The sequence below is a fragment of the Ascaphus truei genome, chromosome 1, assembly GCF_040206685.1.
Source record: "Ascaphus truei isolate aAscTru1 chromosome 1, aAscTru1.hap1, whole genome shotgun sequence".
Taxonomy (NCBI): Eukaryota; Metazoa; Chordata; class Amphibia; order Anura; family Ascaphidae; genus Ascaphus; species Ascaphus truei.
Genome location: NC_134483.1, coordinates 191,744,834 through 191,762,842, shown reverse-complemented (window position 1 = coordinate 191,762,842; position 18,009 = coordinate 191,744,834). Strand labels below are relative to the sequence as shown.

Here is an 18,009-nt window from a genome sequence, read left to right as displayed (position 1 = left end):
TAAAGACTTGCAGTGATAATATTGTGATCACAAGTTTAAAATGGCATGAAAATAAGTACATTGCACAAAAGGTCTAATTAGCCAAATTCAAAAGACAGAACCCCTTTTGTTTTATTACAGATTTGGAAGTTAAGATAAAAAGTGTAATTTAAAGTCTAAGAAAACAATTACCATATGTAACAGTCCTACAGTTTTTTTTAATGTATTATTATGTTCAAACGTATTGTATACTCAGTATCTTCATTTGTTTTTATTTACAATAGTTAGTTTTCTCTGATTTAAATGTTACATTTACCATTTTACAAAATACTCAAAACTACACTAATCATACTAATTTACACAAATTATTCTTCGAGTTGATCTAAGTAAATGTGTCAGATATTTCGGTAGCCAAAATAATTTGACAGCTTCAATACAGTTCGGCAGCTGTTCAAGAAAACACGAGCAAAGCTAATTTGCTTTTCTTCTCGTCTTCCCTTTTTAAACAAATCAATGAAATTATGCCAACATGTTCAATGACCAGGATAGGGTCACAGCGGAAAAGACATCTGCAAAATGCTCTGTCCCGGTGCACATGTGCAAAGCTTCGACATTTTATTGTCTGCATTTCATCGCAGAGTCACATTTCCCACCTGTCACCACAAGGGGTATCCAGGACACATTGTGAACGTGAAGCTTCAGTAACCAAGCTGATTAGGGTAGCAGCCTGACAGTTTAGCCCTGAGTGATTGCGTGAAACTGGAGGAGAAATTCTTGCCTCCACGTCTTCCGAAGCTGCTGTTGTTAGGGAGAGGAGCAGATTTGGAGGTGTGTTTTTGTGAGAAGGTACAGGGTGCATTTGTCTGAGTTGTCTGGTCACTGGAAAGCACTGATAGAAGAACACAGAGCAAGGGGGACGGTAAGAAGCAGGGAAAGAATTGAAGCAGGTGCTGATCAGCTGCATTACTAAGTCTCTGATACTTTGGGGCGCTCAAGTGGATTTAGGGATGGATTTTGTCCCATCAACCCTCTGCAAGCTGTTGATTGTGTTTTCTTTCCACAATATGACCACAGTAGTGGCAGAAAATAAATGTAAGTATTACAATATTTCACACTTCTATTTTTGAAAATCTTGTTTTCTCTAAACTGACATGTTGTGATTATAAATAAATTGGGCTACAAATGCTATACCCACAAAAACATGTAGATTGTTGTAATGTACTAAAAAAAGACTCTTTAAGTATGAAGTGTAGGATGGAAATATAACTTTGTGCCTGCAACAAACATATCTGTATAAAAGTTTTTGTGGGTCTTCCCATGTACGATACTGGTTATAGTCCCCTTCATTCAGTACTTTGTAAGACATATTTCATAGATCATATTTTCGATAGAAAAAAAAGTGATTTACTTTGCTGCATCCCAGCATTACTTCCACTTTCAGCTATTCATAATTTGCAGGCAGTAGCTAACAGCATCTTTTAAATGAAGCTGGCTCTCAGATGCCGCTGATGCATAGCAGATTAGTTCTTTAACAGAACAAATGGAACAGAATAGGGAACAGGATTGATGTATACTGCTCTGACTGCAAAAGAGATACTACACCATGCCAAAATTAAAATATGCAAAACAGAGCACCAACAAGAACTTTAAAATATAACATCTTTTTTTTAATAACAGGATTTATTGAGATTCAGTCGCTGCACACTACATCTAGTGTAGCATAGGATAATTATAAAACTGCAGTTTATGATTAAGGTTGGCATTTTATTGGGGGGGGTTTTGTTTCTAAAGCATTGTTATTAATATGCTTTTTAGATACAAATCAGCCCTAATGATCTCTTGTGTACCGAATTGGCCTTGGTTCTTTTTTTATATAATGTAGTTGGTCTCTATTGGAGTTAGGGTGCTCTGCTCTTAATAATTTTGTTGTAAAGATTTGTCTCCATCACACAGTTTGGGACAAAGTTACTCCTATTTCTGATAAGATAATTGAATTGGGTTAGGGGGAAGAAAGACCCACTGTATGTTTTTAGGGGCTCAAATAAAAGTGCATGTAGGATATTTTGAGGACTAACAATTTGGCTTTAGTTCCATACAAGCATTTCTTCAGTATAAGAGCAATGAGCAACTCTGAAAACTCTTTTGATATGCTGGGCAGGTACAGTATGTTTATGCTCATATAACAAGTATAGACCAAAAAATACTTGTATGAAGATGACGAACACTCATCTTTCATTTATCCGACATAACCCCGATCTATGCCCAAGGCTGTAAGGTCGAGTGCAATGGATCTAAAACTGATGTCATATTATATATTTTACACTTTGGTCTTGTATATAGTGTTTACATTTAAATCATGTAAAATATGTGTGTGGATTTAAAGTAATTACAGAAAGATGTTAGCGAATATTGCTATAATTGCTATTAGGTGTCATATATAGTGTAGCAGGAAGAAATCTCGAATTGAAGGCTATTATACTGTAACCCATAAAGAAAATACATCTGAACACAAGAGTCTAAAAGCACTAGAGGTCACTCTTACAATTTAAGAAACATGAGCATTGCAGCGACACAGGAAATAAAATATTAAAAAGTAGCAAAGTGCATAGTACTGAAACACATCACAAAGTTAAATGCAAGGCAAATGTGTTGTTCGAAAATGAAGTGCAGTATACAGATTTTGTGATTGGCGCATTTTGATTTTATGCATAAAACAAAATGTAAATAGCAACTCTTGTGATCATCACAAATACTAGTATTAGGATTCAGGCAGTTCTTGGGTTTATTCTTAATTAAAAAAGAGCTATGCTTTTTGTCATATAGAGTGACATACAGTATTGCTTTCAAAGTTACTTATTGTATGTAAATTGCACGTATGTCACTGATTTACTTTATTAAACTAATGAAGCTTATTTTATTTTTTTAGTTGTAATCCTGTTTGTTTGCAATAAAACACATTGTCATACTTTAATGTACAATACATAATACAGACCACAATAACACCATTATATGAATGTTTTGATATTTATTTAAGAAATTAAACATAGAATGAGTCACATTTATGAATATTTTCTATAACCATAGCAGAATATAAATCACAGGACCATTATAAAAGCACATTAGTCTGATAATGTGTACTTTCTTTATTTGAAGAATATGTTTAATATAAATTCAATCAGCAATAACAATTTTTGAGCAAAGTGCAATTTGTAAGTCTTATTGACCTGCTTTTGGAACATGCATTATTATAGTCATCTTAAAAGTGGACTGTTTGGATAATATTATTTCTTCAACAAGCAAATTGGTTAGTCATATTTTTGATCAGTGCTTTGATATCTAAACTACAAACACAAATAAGAGAGCTTTACAATGTATTACAAACAGATAATATCATAGACCAAGCAAGATGTGGAAGATTTAAAAATAAACAGAAAGCACACACAATACTGGAATAAGCTTCTGCTCTTGCAGACAACAAAGTTTTTTTGGTTTATCTGTGTCAGGATGTGCAGTGGTAAATCAGTGAGTCAGTAAATCGGGTCTTGGCTAGGATCCTGAATCCGGGTCATGAAACACTAATAGATGAGGTACAGTACATTGTTTCCCAACTCTGCAAAGTACAGTAGATTAGCCACAGCAGCATGAACAGCGTTGACACCAACATCACACTCAGCTCTACTCCACTTGAAACTTTTGTCAACATTGTTATATTTATTTAATGTCCCAAGTAATGGAAGTTCTGGTTTGGTTCCAAAATGAACATACTGTGATATGACTAGTTGCTTCCAATTATCTTCTAATTTGATCAAATAAACAAAATATTAAAGCTCTCAAATATTTACACTCCAGGCCAAATTAATTGACCTGTATATTACTTTCAAACACTGCACCACAAGAAAAGACTGCTTTTCTTGGTCTGGCATTAAAAATAAATTACCATGAAAATATGGAAATTGTGTTTTTCCTAAGGAAAAGCAACTGTAGGACTCTTAAGTATATGCTAAACATATATACACACATATAATATATATATATATTATATATATATATATGTAGAGGTATCTGTACCGTGTTAGCCGAGCTTAATAATCAAAAACAAATAGTCGATAATGTTCCGTGGCTAACGATATGCTTTTATTTGTGTGAACTTTGCAAACAGGACAGCTAGGAATGTTATCTCTTTGGGTGAAGCCTGACCCTCCCCCCTCTGCAATATGCAATTTATGACTTGAGGTGTTAAATGGTCCCTGAATGTTTGTGATGTTAGATTATGCATGTAAGTGTTTGTGTGTGTGTGTGTGTATTTGTATGTGTGTATGTGTTTAAATCTTAATTTATAAAGTGCCCACAGTTTATACAGCTCTTTACAAAAAGGTGTATGTAGAGGGGGAGTGTATAACAATGGTGTGGGTAGGTGTTGATATGTAAGAGGGTGTTGCATTTCTGTGCATGTGCGTGGGTACTATGTGGTCCCTATTGGTATAAAAGGATAGAATTACATTGTACATTTGTATGTGTAAGAGGCAGGTGTGTGCATTAATGCAGTGCAGTATTCATAGACACAGGCCTTAGCACTCATGGGAAGAGAGTTCTCTTGTGTGTATTATTTATATATATATATATATATATATATATATAAAACATCTTTTATTGTTTTTACTTTTTGCGTGTTTATTTTCTGTATGAATAATGGAAGCTTTTCTTCCTCATTTAAACTTCAACTCATGCTTGAAATAATCAAATTGTAAAACAGTTAAGCATTGCTTGGAAATGCAGATGTCAATGTAATTCTACTTACTAGAAAATAGCTATATTGTCCTACTGTTTACTATTATAGCAGAGACTGTGATTATTCTAACACAAACCAGTGGCAATCGCCAAAAAGACCCAGGTACATTCAGAATACATGCCTTAAACTTGCCTTAAACTAGCCCCAGCATTTCTGCATTGATTAATGGCCCATCAGATTAACAGCGGGGGTCCCTGGCAGTCCCATTCAAACTGTTCGTTAAAATAACATGTTCTTCTCTGGTGTTAGCCTCCATATAATACTGAGTTTGTGCCCATGATCTTGTCAATATCCAAAAGAAAAAACAGCAATAATCATCATTTATTTTTGTAACTCAGTTGTCAGTAAACATTGTCTGTTGTCTCACATAAAACATGATCTTCTGCTGATTGCTTGTGCTTAGAATTAAATATCGTTTTTCCTCTGTGGCAAATGAGAACACTTTTTACAGGAGAGTGGAACACACTAATAGGATAGTTGAAATAATTGTTCTTAAATGTGTAATGTTGATTGTGAATAAGAAATATCACAGATATGGGTTGATTAAGCAGTATTGTACCCACATACTGTAAGTCACATCTACGAATGAGACCTTGTCAGGCTGCAGCGTTTATGGATAGCACTACCGGTGTATTATTTTAATTTTGTCCAATTAAGGATTATCATGTTAAATATGAAGAAGTCATTTGTTTCTAAAACAAATACAAGTTTTAATCAAGAAAAAGCACAGTATGAACAAGAAGCATATTCAATACTGTGAAAGGGAAGTCCTATAAAGTGTCTAATTTATTCAATTTTTGTAGGAGATATAAGACAACATACAGTTAGGTCCGGAAATAATTGGGCACTGATACAAGTTTTGTTATTTCGGCTGTGTACCAACATAAATTCCAGTTACAGTTAAATAATGAATATGGGCTTAAAGTACAGTCTATCATCCTTAATTTGAGGGTATTCACATCCAAATTGGAGGAAGGGTTTAGGAATTACATCTCTTTAATATGTAGACCCCTCTTTTTCAAGGGACCAAAAGTAATTGAACAATTGACTCAAAAGCTGTTTCATGGACAGGTGTGGGCTATTCCTTCGTTATTTCATCATCAATTAAGCAGGTAAAAGGTCTGGAGTTGATTCCAGGTGTGGCATTCGCATTTGGAAGCTGTTGCTGTGAACCCACAACTTGTGGTCAAAGGAGCTCTCAATGCAAGTGAAACAGGGCATCCTTAGGCTGCAAAAAAAAATAAAATCCATCAGAGAGATAGCAGGAACATTAGGAGTGGCCAAATCAACAGTTTGGTACATTCTGAGAAAAAAAGAACGCACTGGTGAACTCTGCAAAACAAAAAGGCCTGGACGTCCACGGAAGACAGCAGTGGTGGATGATCGTAGGATCCTTTCAATGGTAAAAAAAAAAACCCTTCACAACATCCAGCCAAGTGAAGAACACTCTCCAGGAGGTAGGCATATCATTATCCAAGTCTACCATAAAGAGAAGACTTCACAAGAGCAAATACAGTGGTTTACCACAAGGTGCAAACTATTCATAAGACTCACGAATAGAAAGGCCAGATTAGACTTTGCCATATAATATCTAAAAAAGCCAGCCCAGTTCTGGAACAGCATTCTTTGGACAGATGAAACTAAGATCAACCTGTACCTGAATGATGGGAATAAAAAAGTATGGAGAAGGCTTGGAACGGCTCATGATCCGAAGCATACCACATCATCTGTAAAACACGATGGAGGCAGTGTGATGGCATGGGCATGCATGGCTTATAATGGCACTAGTCACTAGTGTATATTAATGATGTGACAGAAGACAGAAGCAGCCGGAGGAATTCTGAAGTGTATAGGGATATATTGTCTGCTCAGATTCAGACAAATTCAGCGAAGTTGATTGGATGGCGCTTCACTTTACAGATGGACAATGACTCAAAACATGCTGTGAATGCAACCCAGGTGTTTTTTTTTTTATAACTTAAATTTTTATTGAGTTTTACAGATATATTGTACAACAGAACATGACATATAACCCAGGTGTTTTTTAAGGCAAAGAAGTGGAATAATCTGCAATGGCCGAGTCAATCACCTGCTCTCAACCCGATCGAGCATGGATTTCACTTGCTGAAGACAAAACTTAAGGCAGAAAGACCCACGAACAAACAACAACTGAAGGCAGCTGCAGTAAAGGCCTGGCAAAGCATTACAAAGGAGGAAACTTAGCGTTTGGTGATGTCCATGCGTTACAGACTTCAAGCAGTCATTGCCTGCAAAGGATTCTCGCCAAAGTATTAAAAATGAACATTTTATTTATGATTGTGTTAATTTGTCCAATTACAGTTGAGCCCCTGAATATGGGGACTGTGTATGAAAATGGTTGCAATTCTTAAACGTTTCATACGATATTTTTGTTCAACCCATTGAATTAAAGCTGAAAGTCTGCACTTCTATTGCATCTTGGTTGTTTCATTTCAAATCTATTGTGGTGGCGTACAGAGCCAAAATTATGAAAATTAGTCAGTGTCCAATTATTTCCGAACCTAACTGTATATGTTTACAGCCTTGTGATAAGTTTCACTTATTTTCTTTATTTTTATATTGTTCTTCTACAGAAATTGTGATATTATATGATTGCAGATTAATTGTCAAAATTATGTGTGCTGCCTATTGCATATTCTTTTTGTATACATTTGACAGAATTGACTTTCTTGCACCATAAAAATATCCATATAATAAATAGCCAAGTAGATGGCAGACTGTCCCAACCATTGGATTAATGATGCTGAGATAAATATCATCAACGTTACAAAGCTGGATGGCATATATACTGCACTTGTTTGGTGCCAGAAATTTGCAATGTCCACTGATATTGCCAAAAAGTAAACAAAATCCATAATAATTGAAAACAAATCACACATTACATGAGATTAGGGAAGAAGGTTTATTTTTTATTTTTTTGAGCACTGGGGCTCCTTTTTTGAGAGGTGCTATCGTTATGGTAGGGACGGATTGCACCACAATGAAAAGGGATCTGCTGTGCCCGGGGGGAGAATGTTAAAAAAGTTGGAGGATATTTTAAACTAGGATGTAGTGGGGAGGGACAAGAAACAGATAATGAACTAAATAGAATAGATGGGGAAGGGGTCATGGAGGTAGAATGGGAGCAAGCGGGAGTTTGGCAAGCAGGGAGACACCCATATTAAATACAGATAATACTAGAAAACTTCTAAAGACTAAATCCAACTGGAGTAGAAAGGCAGGCGCAGTTAAGGTAATAATACAGACTGGATAAAAACCTTAAATGCATGCTTTCTAATGCAAGAAGCCTGACAGATAAAATGGAGGAGCTTGAATTAATATCTACACGGGTATGATATTATAGGCATTACTGAAACATGGTGGGGTGAAACTCATTACTGGTCAGTTAATTTAGACGGTTATTCCCTCTTTTGGAAGGAAGCCTGTGACGATAGCCTGTGACAGGTTGTAAGTTTACACCAAATAACTGGGTTTGAACTGAAGAGTTTTAGATATAATAAATTGTATTTATTCCTTTGGATAGGTGAACACACGAAATAGTACAGTAACAAGACAAGAAGTACACTTACTTTGGGGATGGGGGATGGGAAGTATGTTGCATAGCAATTCTCTCGCAATCAGGTAACAATTCAGATGATATCAGAAGACCAAGGGGATAGGGATTATCACGATTTATATATCTTTTGCAACCCTATCCTTAACATTAAGTACAGGTGATTGGTCTTCAATTACCTGTAGCCACTCATTAACGTGGGAACACATTTTGATCCATGCCCCCCTGCTAGTTGGCACATGCGCATTAGAACTCTGGGGTCTCATTTCTGTAGCCCCTCATCTGCATCAGGAATGCAAGCTAGTCTACCAAATTGAATTCCTGGCAGGATATTCTTTGTTGTAAGGTGTCAAATGGGACACTTAAAGACTGCTCTGGTTTGAGCCGTCTCCGCCCTCAGGTAAACAGTGAGGGTGACAAAAGCCTTTGAACCATACTTAAGTCCTAGACATTGGGTCGCCTCTCTGGCCATATGCTACCCTGGTATGCAAAGGAATTTCCTCTGGGTTTTATCCCTGCTTTGGGACACAGTATTACAGATAAAACACAAACATATCAAAATATCCGGTTCCGTTGGGTCCAGTGGGTCCAAACTTCCCAGTTCTCAATGCCGGAACTGGGGCACCATATGGTCCAATTTGCGACTTGCTACGACCTTTGGAACCGGAGTTACACAAATACACCTTAAACCGTTTCCTATTTTAATACAAAAAACTCCGCTGTAAATGAAATCATGTTTTTTCACCAAATCCCCATTGAAAACAACGGGCTCTGCCGCCATAGACTTTCAATGGCAAACCGCCGCCGTTGGCGGCTATGGGAATCCGCCGCCATAGACTTTCAACGGGCGACGCCGCCGTTGAAATCAATGGGGTTTTTCCGCCATAGCTGGTCAATGGAGATTGGCAGCCATTGGAGTCTATGGGAAAAGTCCCGAACTTTCAAGGGGGTCCATACTCCGTCGGGTTGGTCCAAGAGGGTCAAGGATGGTTCTGCAGCGATGCCAGAGCAGTGACTACAGATACCCCAAACCCTGATCCTCTGGACCCTCCGGAACCGGAGCTATGGATTCCCAAATTTCAGCTTTTGACACTTAGCCGTTTTCTTGAGTTGTTTCTTCCGCCGCCATTGGAACCTATGGCGCGACCCGCTCTTCTCGGTTCGACCCTTATCGGGGGTCCAGGATACGGGGACCCGGTTGTGGTCGAGTGGGGGAGGTCTAGGAAATAGGGGCAAAAAGAATTTTATTTCTATGTGCTCTAGAACTGTTTATTCCCACGCCACTTGTCGTTGAACTTGACTGTTAAGTGATCAAAGCTCTCTTATTGAAAATGTATCCGCTTTGCGGTTTTGCGGTTTGGACGGCAGCCAACTCGTTCCTGGAAAGCTCCTTCGAGGGATCTCCATTGAAGTCAATGGGCCCATTGACTTACAATGGGAAACCGCCGCTCCTCCTCTCGGACGCCATCTGCTGGTCTTTACTGGAAACAGGACCAAAACAGCAAGATTCGCCTTAGAATGCACTGAGCCCCAATGGCGGCCTATGGGACCCTTCAAAATGGTGCCTGAAAAGGCGGGAAAATTACACAAAGGGCTATAATCACTCAAGAACTATTAACCCTTGTACTCCCGGATGGATCCTAGTGTGTGTGATGCAGACACTGATTAAACCAGATATTACAATAAAGCATGGGAACAGGGGAATATACATTTTCATGTCATAACAAGGTTTAAATCACATTTCTGGACCTCAGCCCAGTTAACCCCTTGTCTCCCTGGTGAGGTCAGGGGATGGCCAAATGGGGTGCAACCCCTTTAATACCGGGCCACCCCCGTTCTCCCTGTACAATACCTACCTCCGTTTTTTTAAACTATGGAAGAATAAAGTATTTGATATATTTTTATTAGTTTTTGGTGTGGGACCCACTTTGTTCAGGGCTGTGCGTTGGAATTTTTTCCCTTGGATCTCTCTGCATTCTCCTGGCTGCACGCCCACCAAGATCTACAGGACTGGGCAATACAAATTGTGAGTAGTTATTCCTCTTTCTACCTACCTCTGGACTCCCCCAATGAGGCTGTAGGTCTGATTTTCTTTATATTTCAGCCTTCAGCCTTCAGGGTTAGAGTTCTTGTTAATAGTATATGCTATATTATGAATACATACCTCACTAGCCCCGTACCTTTTTTTCTACATTATTACTCAAAGGATTTACACCAGGATTGGACTTTTATGTTGGAGTGCATATCAGTAATTGACTGTACGTTTCTAATGCAAGAAGCCTGACAGATAAAATGGAGGAGCTTGAATTAATATCTACAAGGGTATGGTATTATAGGCATTACTGAAACATGGTGGGGTGAAACTCATTACTGGTCAGTTAATTTAGACGGTTATTCCCTCTTTTGGAAGGATCGAGCAAATACTGTAGAAGAGGAGCTGGTGTATGTTTATATGTTAAACTGGATCTAAAGCGTATTATAAATGGAATGAGGAAAATGTAGAGACCTTGTGGATAAAAATTAGCAGTTGAGATAAAAGTTAAAAAAACAAATGTTTGTAGGGATATGCTATAACCCACCAAATATCTGTGAGATAGCGGAAGCCAAAATATGTTAACAAATGGGAAGGCATCAAAACTAGGTCATGTTTTCATAATGGTTGATTTTATCCAGACATAGACTGGGGCAATGAGAATAGCATTACAACGAAAGGAACCAGGTTTGCTTAAAGACAAATACATGTCTCAAATTATTGAGGAACCAACTATGAGAGTGGCAAAACTGGATTTGGTAATATCAAACAATTTACAGTAGAAGTACTGTAATAGCAAATATTAAAGTCCAGGAACATTTGTGAAACAGTGATCATAACATGGTCTCATTTGAAATAAATGATAAAAAAAAACATATTAAATGGGTTCTACAAAAACTGGAAATTTTAGAAAGGCAGATTTTAATAAACTAAGGAATAATCTACCCGGAATAAATTGGGAGGATGTATTTTGCAGGGAAAAATGTGGAAGATAAAAGGACAGTCACACTTATCAGTGTATACCCTTGGGTAATAAGTATGAAAGAAACAAGTCTAGACCATTGTGGCTAAATAAACAGGTGGTGGAAGAAATGGAAAAGAAGAGGCTGGCATTTAGATTCTTATAGTCAGAAGGGACAGAAGCATCATATCAGAATTATAAGGAATGTAACAAAAGGTGCAGTCAAATTAGCAAAAATTAAAACATTATTGCAATAGAAAGTAAGATCAACTCCAAAAAGTTTCTTAAGTACCTTAATAACAAAAAAATTAGAAAAGAAAATATTGGACCCTTTCTGTTTGAGATGGGCAGGCAAATGACTAGAGATAAGTGAAAAGCAGAGGTATTAAACAAATTATTTGCCTCTGTATTTACCACAGAGCAATCAATTGCAATAATAATGCCACAGGAGGAAGCCACAACCTCTATATTAACAAACAATTGGTTAACTGAGGAAGAAGTTCATAAGCGGCTTGAAAAAATTAAAGTAAATAAGGCACCTGGCCCCGATGGCATACATCCAAGACTTCTTTAGGAGTCAAGTTCAGTAATAGCCAAACCATTACATTTAATATTCAAGGACCCCAATTCCACAGGTTCAGTACCACAAGACTGGCGTAAAGCAGACGTGGTGCCTATATTTATAAAGGGAGCTAGATCACAACCGGGGAATTACAGACCTGTACGCCTAACATCAATAGTGGGAAGCAACTTGAAGGTTTAGTACACTATAATATTCAGGCATGCCTAATGGAAAACAAAATTATTACTAATAGTCACTAATAGTCACTATGGATTTTTGAAGGATGCAGTAGGTCGTGCCAAACTAACCTTATTAGTTTCTTTGAGGAGGTATTTAGTAGGAATTTAGGTTAATGCAGTTGATACAGTCTACTTAAATACGGTTCCACACAAGAGTTTAGTGTACAAAATAAATAAAATTGGACTCAGTAAAAATATTTGCACCTGGATTAAAAACTGGTTGAAGGATAGACAAACAGAGAGTTGTACTGTACATGTAGTAAATGGAACTTTTTCAGGTTGTGCTAAAGTTTTGAGTGGAGTACCTCAAGGATTGGTACTGGGACCCCTGCTTTTTACCTTGACCTTGAGTTTGGCATAGAGAGCAAAGTCTCCATCTTTGCTGATGACACTAAATTGTGTAAAGTAGTAAAATCTGAGCAGGATGTAATTTCTCTTCAGAAGGACTTGGATAGACTGAAAACTCTTGGTAGTTAAATGGCAGATGAGGTTTAATACAAATAAATGTAAGGTTATGCATTTGGAAAACAAGAATAAACAGGAATCTTACAAATTAAAGGGATATATTAGGAAAATATTTGATGGAGAATGATGTAGGAGTCTTTGTAGACAGCAGGTTTAGGAATAGCCCAAAGTCATGCAGTAGCTGCAAAGGCAAATAAGATCTTATCTTGCATTAAACGGGGGATAGATGGAAAGGAAGTCAACATAAGTATGCCCCTCTATAAAGCACTAGTAAGACCACAACTTATATATGGAGTAAAGTTTAGGACAGCACTCCATAAAAATACATTATGGAACTAGAAAAAGTAAATAATGGGGATGGAAAATCTGACTCGAGGAGAGGTTACCTACATAAGATTTGTTTTAATTAGAAAAGAGGCGTCTAAGAGGGGATATGATAACTATATACTGTACAAATATATTCAGAGACAATACAAGTGTGATGGCAGATACAATAGATATCTTCAAAAAAAGGTTGGACATCTTTTTAGAAATACAGGTATACAAGATATATCAAATAAGTAAACATGGGAAGGGTATTGATCCAGCAAGAAATCTGATTATCAATATTTGGATTGATTATGGACTGAATTGACATTAGATGCTATTTCACTGGTTTTTTTTGTTTTTGTTTGCCTTCCTCTGGATCAATATACTGTCAGTAAAAATATAGGATAAAGAATCTGTCGTCTAAATTTAGCACTGGTTGAACGTATGTCTTTATTCAACCTCACCTACTTTATAAGAAGTTGTTACATAGTTACATAGTTACAAAGTGAAAGGTACATATCATTTTTCACTAATAACATGTATACCTATTTATCACATATTAAGAAACCTATAGTATGTATTGAGCATGTCTGACATTTTTTATATTGGAATAAAGATCATGATATGAGCAGGTCAGAAGTATCTCAGAACATCCAGGGGGAGCATATAATGGGTTGAGAAAACAAAACAAGATACACAAATATAAGTGCAGACGTAATGCAATCAGTGAATAAATGTGGCAGTGTCTTGGCTCATATAGCTGTACTACTCACAGGACTAAAGTGTATATATAAGCAGTTGGCAAATAGGGTTGCCACCCTTGATGGTGTAAAGGCACCGGACCCCTTATCGATACTCCGTCAGCATAAACCGCATGTATAAAGAGAGAGAAAACTACATAGTGCGATCAATAATATAAACTTTATAAAAAATGAATGGGTAAAAAATGCGCACTTACAATGTGCTAATATAATAAAAGCATTGGTCACAAATTGTGAGTAGGAGTTGTCCCGAGCAGCTCACCGCCTCCCTGGGTCATCAGGCTGAATGCCACGGCACTGTATCCACGATCGGAGCCTCCCTCTGTGCGCCCGTCTGATCCTCTGACGTCACGGCTGCAGGTTAGGTTCAGCTACGGGTCGCCTCCAAGACCAAAATAGGTCTGCTGGTTTCCTCTACGCGTTTCGCCCAGCACCAGAAACTGTTCACGGCTTCGTTCTCCTGACCAGCAGACCTATTTTGGTCTTGGAGGCGACCCGTAGCTGAACCTAACCTGCAGCCGTGACGTCAGAGGATCAGACGGGCGCACAGAGTGAGGCTCCGATCGTGGATACAGTGCCGTGGCATTCAGCCTGATGACCCAGGGAGGCGGTGAGCTGCTCGGGACAACTCCTACTCACAATTTGTGACCAATGCTTTTATTATATTAGCACATTGTAAGTGCGCATTTTTTACCCATTCATTTTTTATAAAGTTTATATTATTGATCGCACTATGTAGTTTTCTCTCTCTTTATACATGCGGTTTATGCTGACGGAGTATCGATAAGGGGTCCGGTGCCTTTACACCATCAAGGGTGGCAACCCTATTTGCCAACTGCTTATATATACACTTTAGTCCTGTGAGTAGTACAGCTATATGAGCCAAGACACTGCCACATTTATTCACTGATTGCATTACGTCTGCACTTATATTTGTGTATCTTGTTTTGTTTTCTCAACCCATTATATGCTCCCCCTGGATGTTCTGAGATACTTCTAAACTCTGGAACCCGTGAAACAGGTCCCACCAGTGAGGTTTGAGCTGTGGGTTTTTTGGTCATCACTTATATTTATTTTATCATTTACACCATTATTACTATTTATTCACTTCATATATAGCTGTTCGCGCCTTTTTGTTCACCTATTTACACAAGTATGAGCAGGTCAGAAACATATAATACATCATGTGAAACTGATTTCTTATTTCAAGACAAATGTATAAATATTAAAATCACAAGGATTGGAGGTAGACAAAACTGCAGCAACTAAGGTAGTGAAAGTCAGTGAGTTTTTTTTAAATGTCATTCTTTCATGACATACTGTACAGTATTTCACCAAGCTTTACACGGTGTAGAACATTTCAATGTGGCGATCTCGCACTCAGCTGATCAGCGGCAGGGTAAAGCTAACCACCGGCCGTTTCACTGCGAAGGTAAGTCACTATCCTTAACCCCTTACCCTAACACAATTTACAGTAACCAGTTAACCCCTTACCCTAAAACCCTTAACGTTAATCCCAAATACTAACACTAATCCCTCTAATAACTTACTTACCTTTGCGGTGAAACGGCCAGCAGCAAGCTGTTCCATGCAGCTGATCGATGAAGGCTAAATGACTGCAGATGATTGGGATGATTGGCTGCGAAGAGATGGCCATGCGGAACGTCCCATTCCGGCTTTGCAGGGCTAAGAAATCATGAAATCAGTTCTATATGATGCAAGAATCTCTTACATTTTGCAACACTATGGAGGCCTATGTACTAAAATATATGTTTTAAAGTTTGTGTTGCATCAAAAATGTTAGTGGAAAAAAATGGTACAAACCTTTATAAAATGTTCATGTATGTATGAAGGTTGTTATGGGACTTCATACATGACACATCATTTATTGTCTGATATTATTTTTGACACGACTTTAATTGATTTTGTGGCTCACAGAAATATAATTTTTTAGTACATACCATTTACATCTGATCCCCAAGCGCGGACCATTCTGTTCTCTAAAACAAATGAAAAAATGTATGTTTAATGCAGCTGAAGCAGAAATTTGAGTTTAGGCACACAAGTGTTTTTTTTTCTCAGAACAAGCCATTTGCAATGTATAGCACCTAGGCCCCTGAGAGATCCATGCCCTAAATAGGAGGAAGGGAGAGAGACATGCTGTAGATGGAGTGGGGGCGAGGGGGATGGGGCAGTGGCCGGGGGGGAGGAAAAAAGAGTATACCAATTGGCTTCTATACCTCCATAAAACTCCTCTATACAACACGTGCATACACCTGAGATAACTGGGAAATAAGCTATTTGAAGGTACAAATGATCTAATTTGAATATGCAAATAGGCTTGTTTCTGTAACGTCACATGGTTCTCAAAATGTTGAGGAAATTTGTTGCATCTCTAATAAGGATTGTAACTTTATGTATTTTAATTTTCAAACCTGAAAACTCTTCAAACTTACAAAGACAATTACAGATGTAGCCTCAGTGTCCCCTTGGCAGTGAGAAATTCTCTGTGGTAGAAGGTACCCCATGCAGGCAGCCACGGCTTTAACTGTCCTCAGAGCTGCAGCATTTTGCTTTTCATTCTCACTACTACGGGGACAGTATGTCTGGCTACAGCTGTAATTTATTTGGTTTTCACTTAAATGGATGCACACCATTTAAGCTGTCTTGTACATTAAACATAATTAAACATGCAAAATGGAGACAGGACTGTAGCAATGATAAAAGTGTAATGAAAATGTAACATACCCTAGCAATAAACAAATAACATTTCAGTGTACTATATATCAATGAGTCATTTTACAGCAGAATTGGCATATCAATAAATTATTCAGATACATTAAAAAAAAAGTCTTTATACTGTATGGGCAAAGTACAGCAAACATAAGAAACTCAACAATGTACTTTAAATCAAAGATACCGACAAGGATTCTGGGTAATGGTATACAAATGGGAATGCTGAGTATGCCACTCTTTCGCTTTCTATCCATTTGAGACATTTTATATTTTTCTATAGCTTTTTGCTGCGCATTACAAAGCTTGTAAAGCAAATCCTGCATTAAGGAAGTAGAATATTAGAAAATCCTCTCAAACACAATTGTTTCATCCTTTTGGGCTGGTTCTACATTACGAAGCTGTAGTACTGTAGTTTAAAATCTCACACAATAAGGTTAGTAAACATAAAAAAATGAATGAATTACAGTGTCTGTCTCTTGTGTAAAACATATGAAGATTGCAACATTGGTTTTGCTCCCATTACTTTTTCTAAAATGTTGTTCAATTTACTACCATCACAAAAAAAATTGTTTAGTTACTTTACACTAGGTCTATTTCCATCTACCTTCATGATACCTTATCCTAGAATATCTTATTTTCGTAATTTATTTTAATTACTGTATGTAATTTAATTTTGTAGGCAAAATATTTGGTTTGTAACTTACCGTCTATGTTTGTTTTGAGCTGTGATTTTGTACATTTATGTATTTAAAATAGTACTATGAACAATGTCTTGTAATGATTTCACTAGGGATAGTGCAATTTTTGTTTTACTGACAATTCCCATTTATTTTTACATCCACTGCCTACTGTACTTCATTTATGCTTTATCACATTGTCTTGCAACATTTCACTTAGAAACATGGAAATTGACTACAAATAAGGACAACAGGGTGTACCTTCTATGTCATTTACTGAAATGCTATAGTCTTTCATTTGAAAGCATATTATGACTTGATGTCAGAAGAGGCAAAGTAGTAAACCACATTAAAGTGTGACATTTTTGCCTGTGCACATGTTAACACATTGGTATGAGCTCAGTGATTCTACAGTTGAGAGTTCCAACCTGAGCAGGGCCCATTGTTGATGTGAGAGAAGTTAGGCTACTAAAGCTCTGTGCAAATCAACACTATGAGACTGGAATGGTGAGTCTAAGCTCTTAAGATCACCAGCCTGTGTCTGGCGCCTTAAACCGGCATTGTGAGACTAAGACCTTAGGCTCACCTACAACAAGACTAGTGGAATGGCAGAGAATCGTGAACAGAGCAGGAGACTGGCGCTACGCATGGGAGCTAAGTTTCCATCACAGGAGAGCCAACCAAGGGGAGGCACGAGCCTTAGAAAAGGGCATCCAGTCATATCCTGCTGGCAAAACATACTGGACACCTAACAAGCTCCTATTGAACCCCCAAAATAACCACAACATATATATAAGCATATGAGTGTCACAGAGGAGTGCTACTGAGCATGGCAAATTTAATATTGACAGATTTACTATAAATCATTCTTCCTGTTATTACACAGGTTATTAAGAATTTATATTAG

General features: G+C 37.5%; 1 protein-coding gene across 1 annotated transcript in view; it reads left to right on the top strand.

Annotated features, from left to right (window-relative positions):
• Window positions 1–645: 645 nt before the first annotated feature.
• Window positions 646–18,009, top strand: part of CNTNAP4 (contactin associated protein family member 4) — a 580,041-nt gene continuing 562,677 nt past the window's right edge. The window contains exon 1 of the mRNA XM_075599587.1: window positions 646–1,071. Within this exon, the coding sequence (XP_075455702.1) occupies window positions 987–1,071 (85 nt within the window). The 5' untranslated portion in view covers window positions 646–986. The remainder of the gene's footprint in view (window positions 1,072–18,009) is intronic.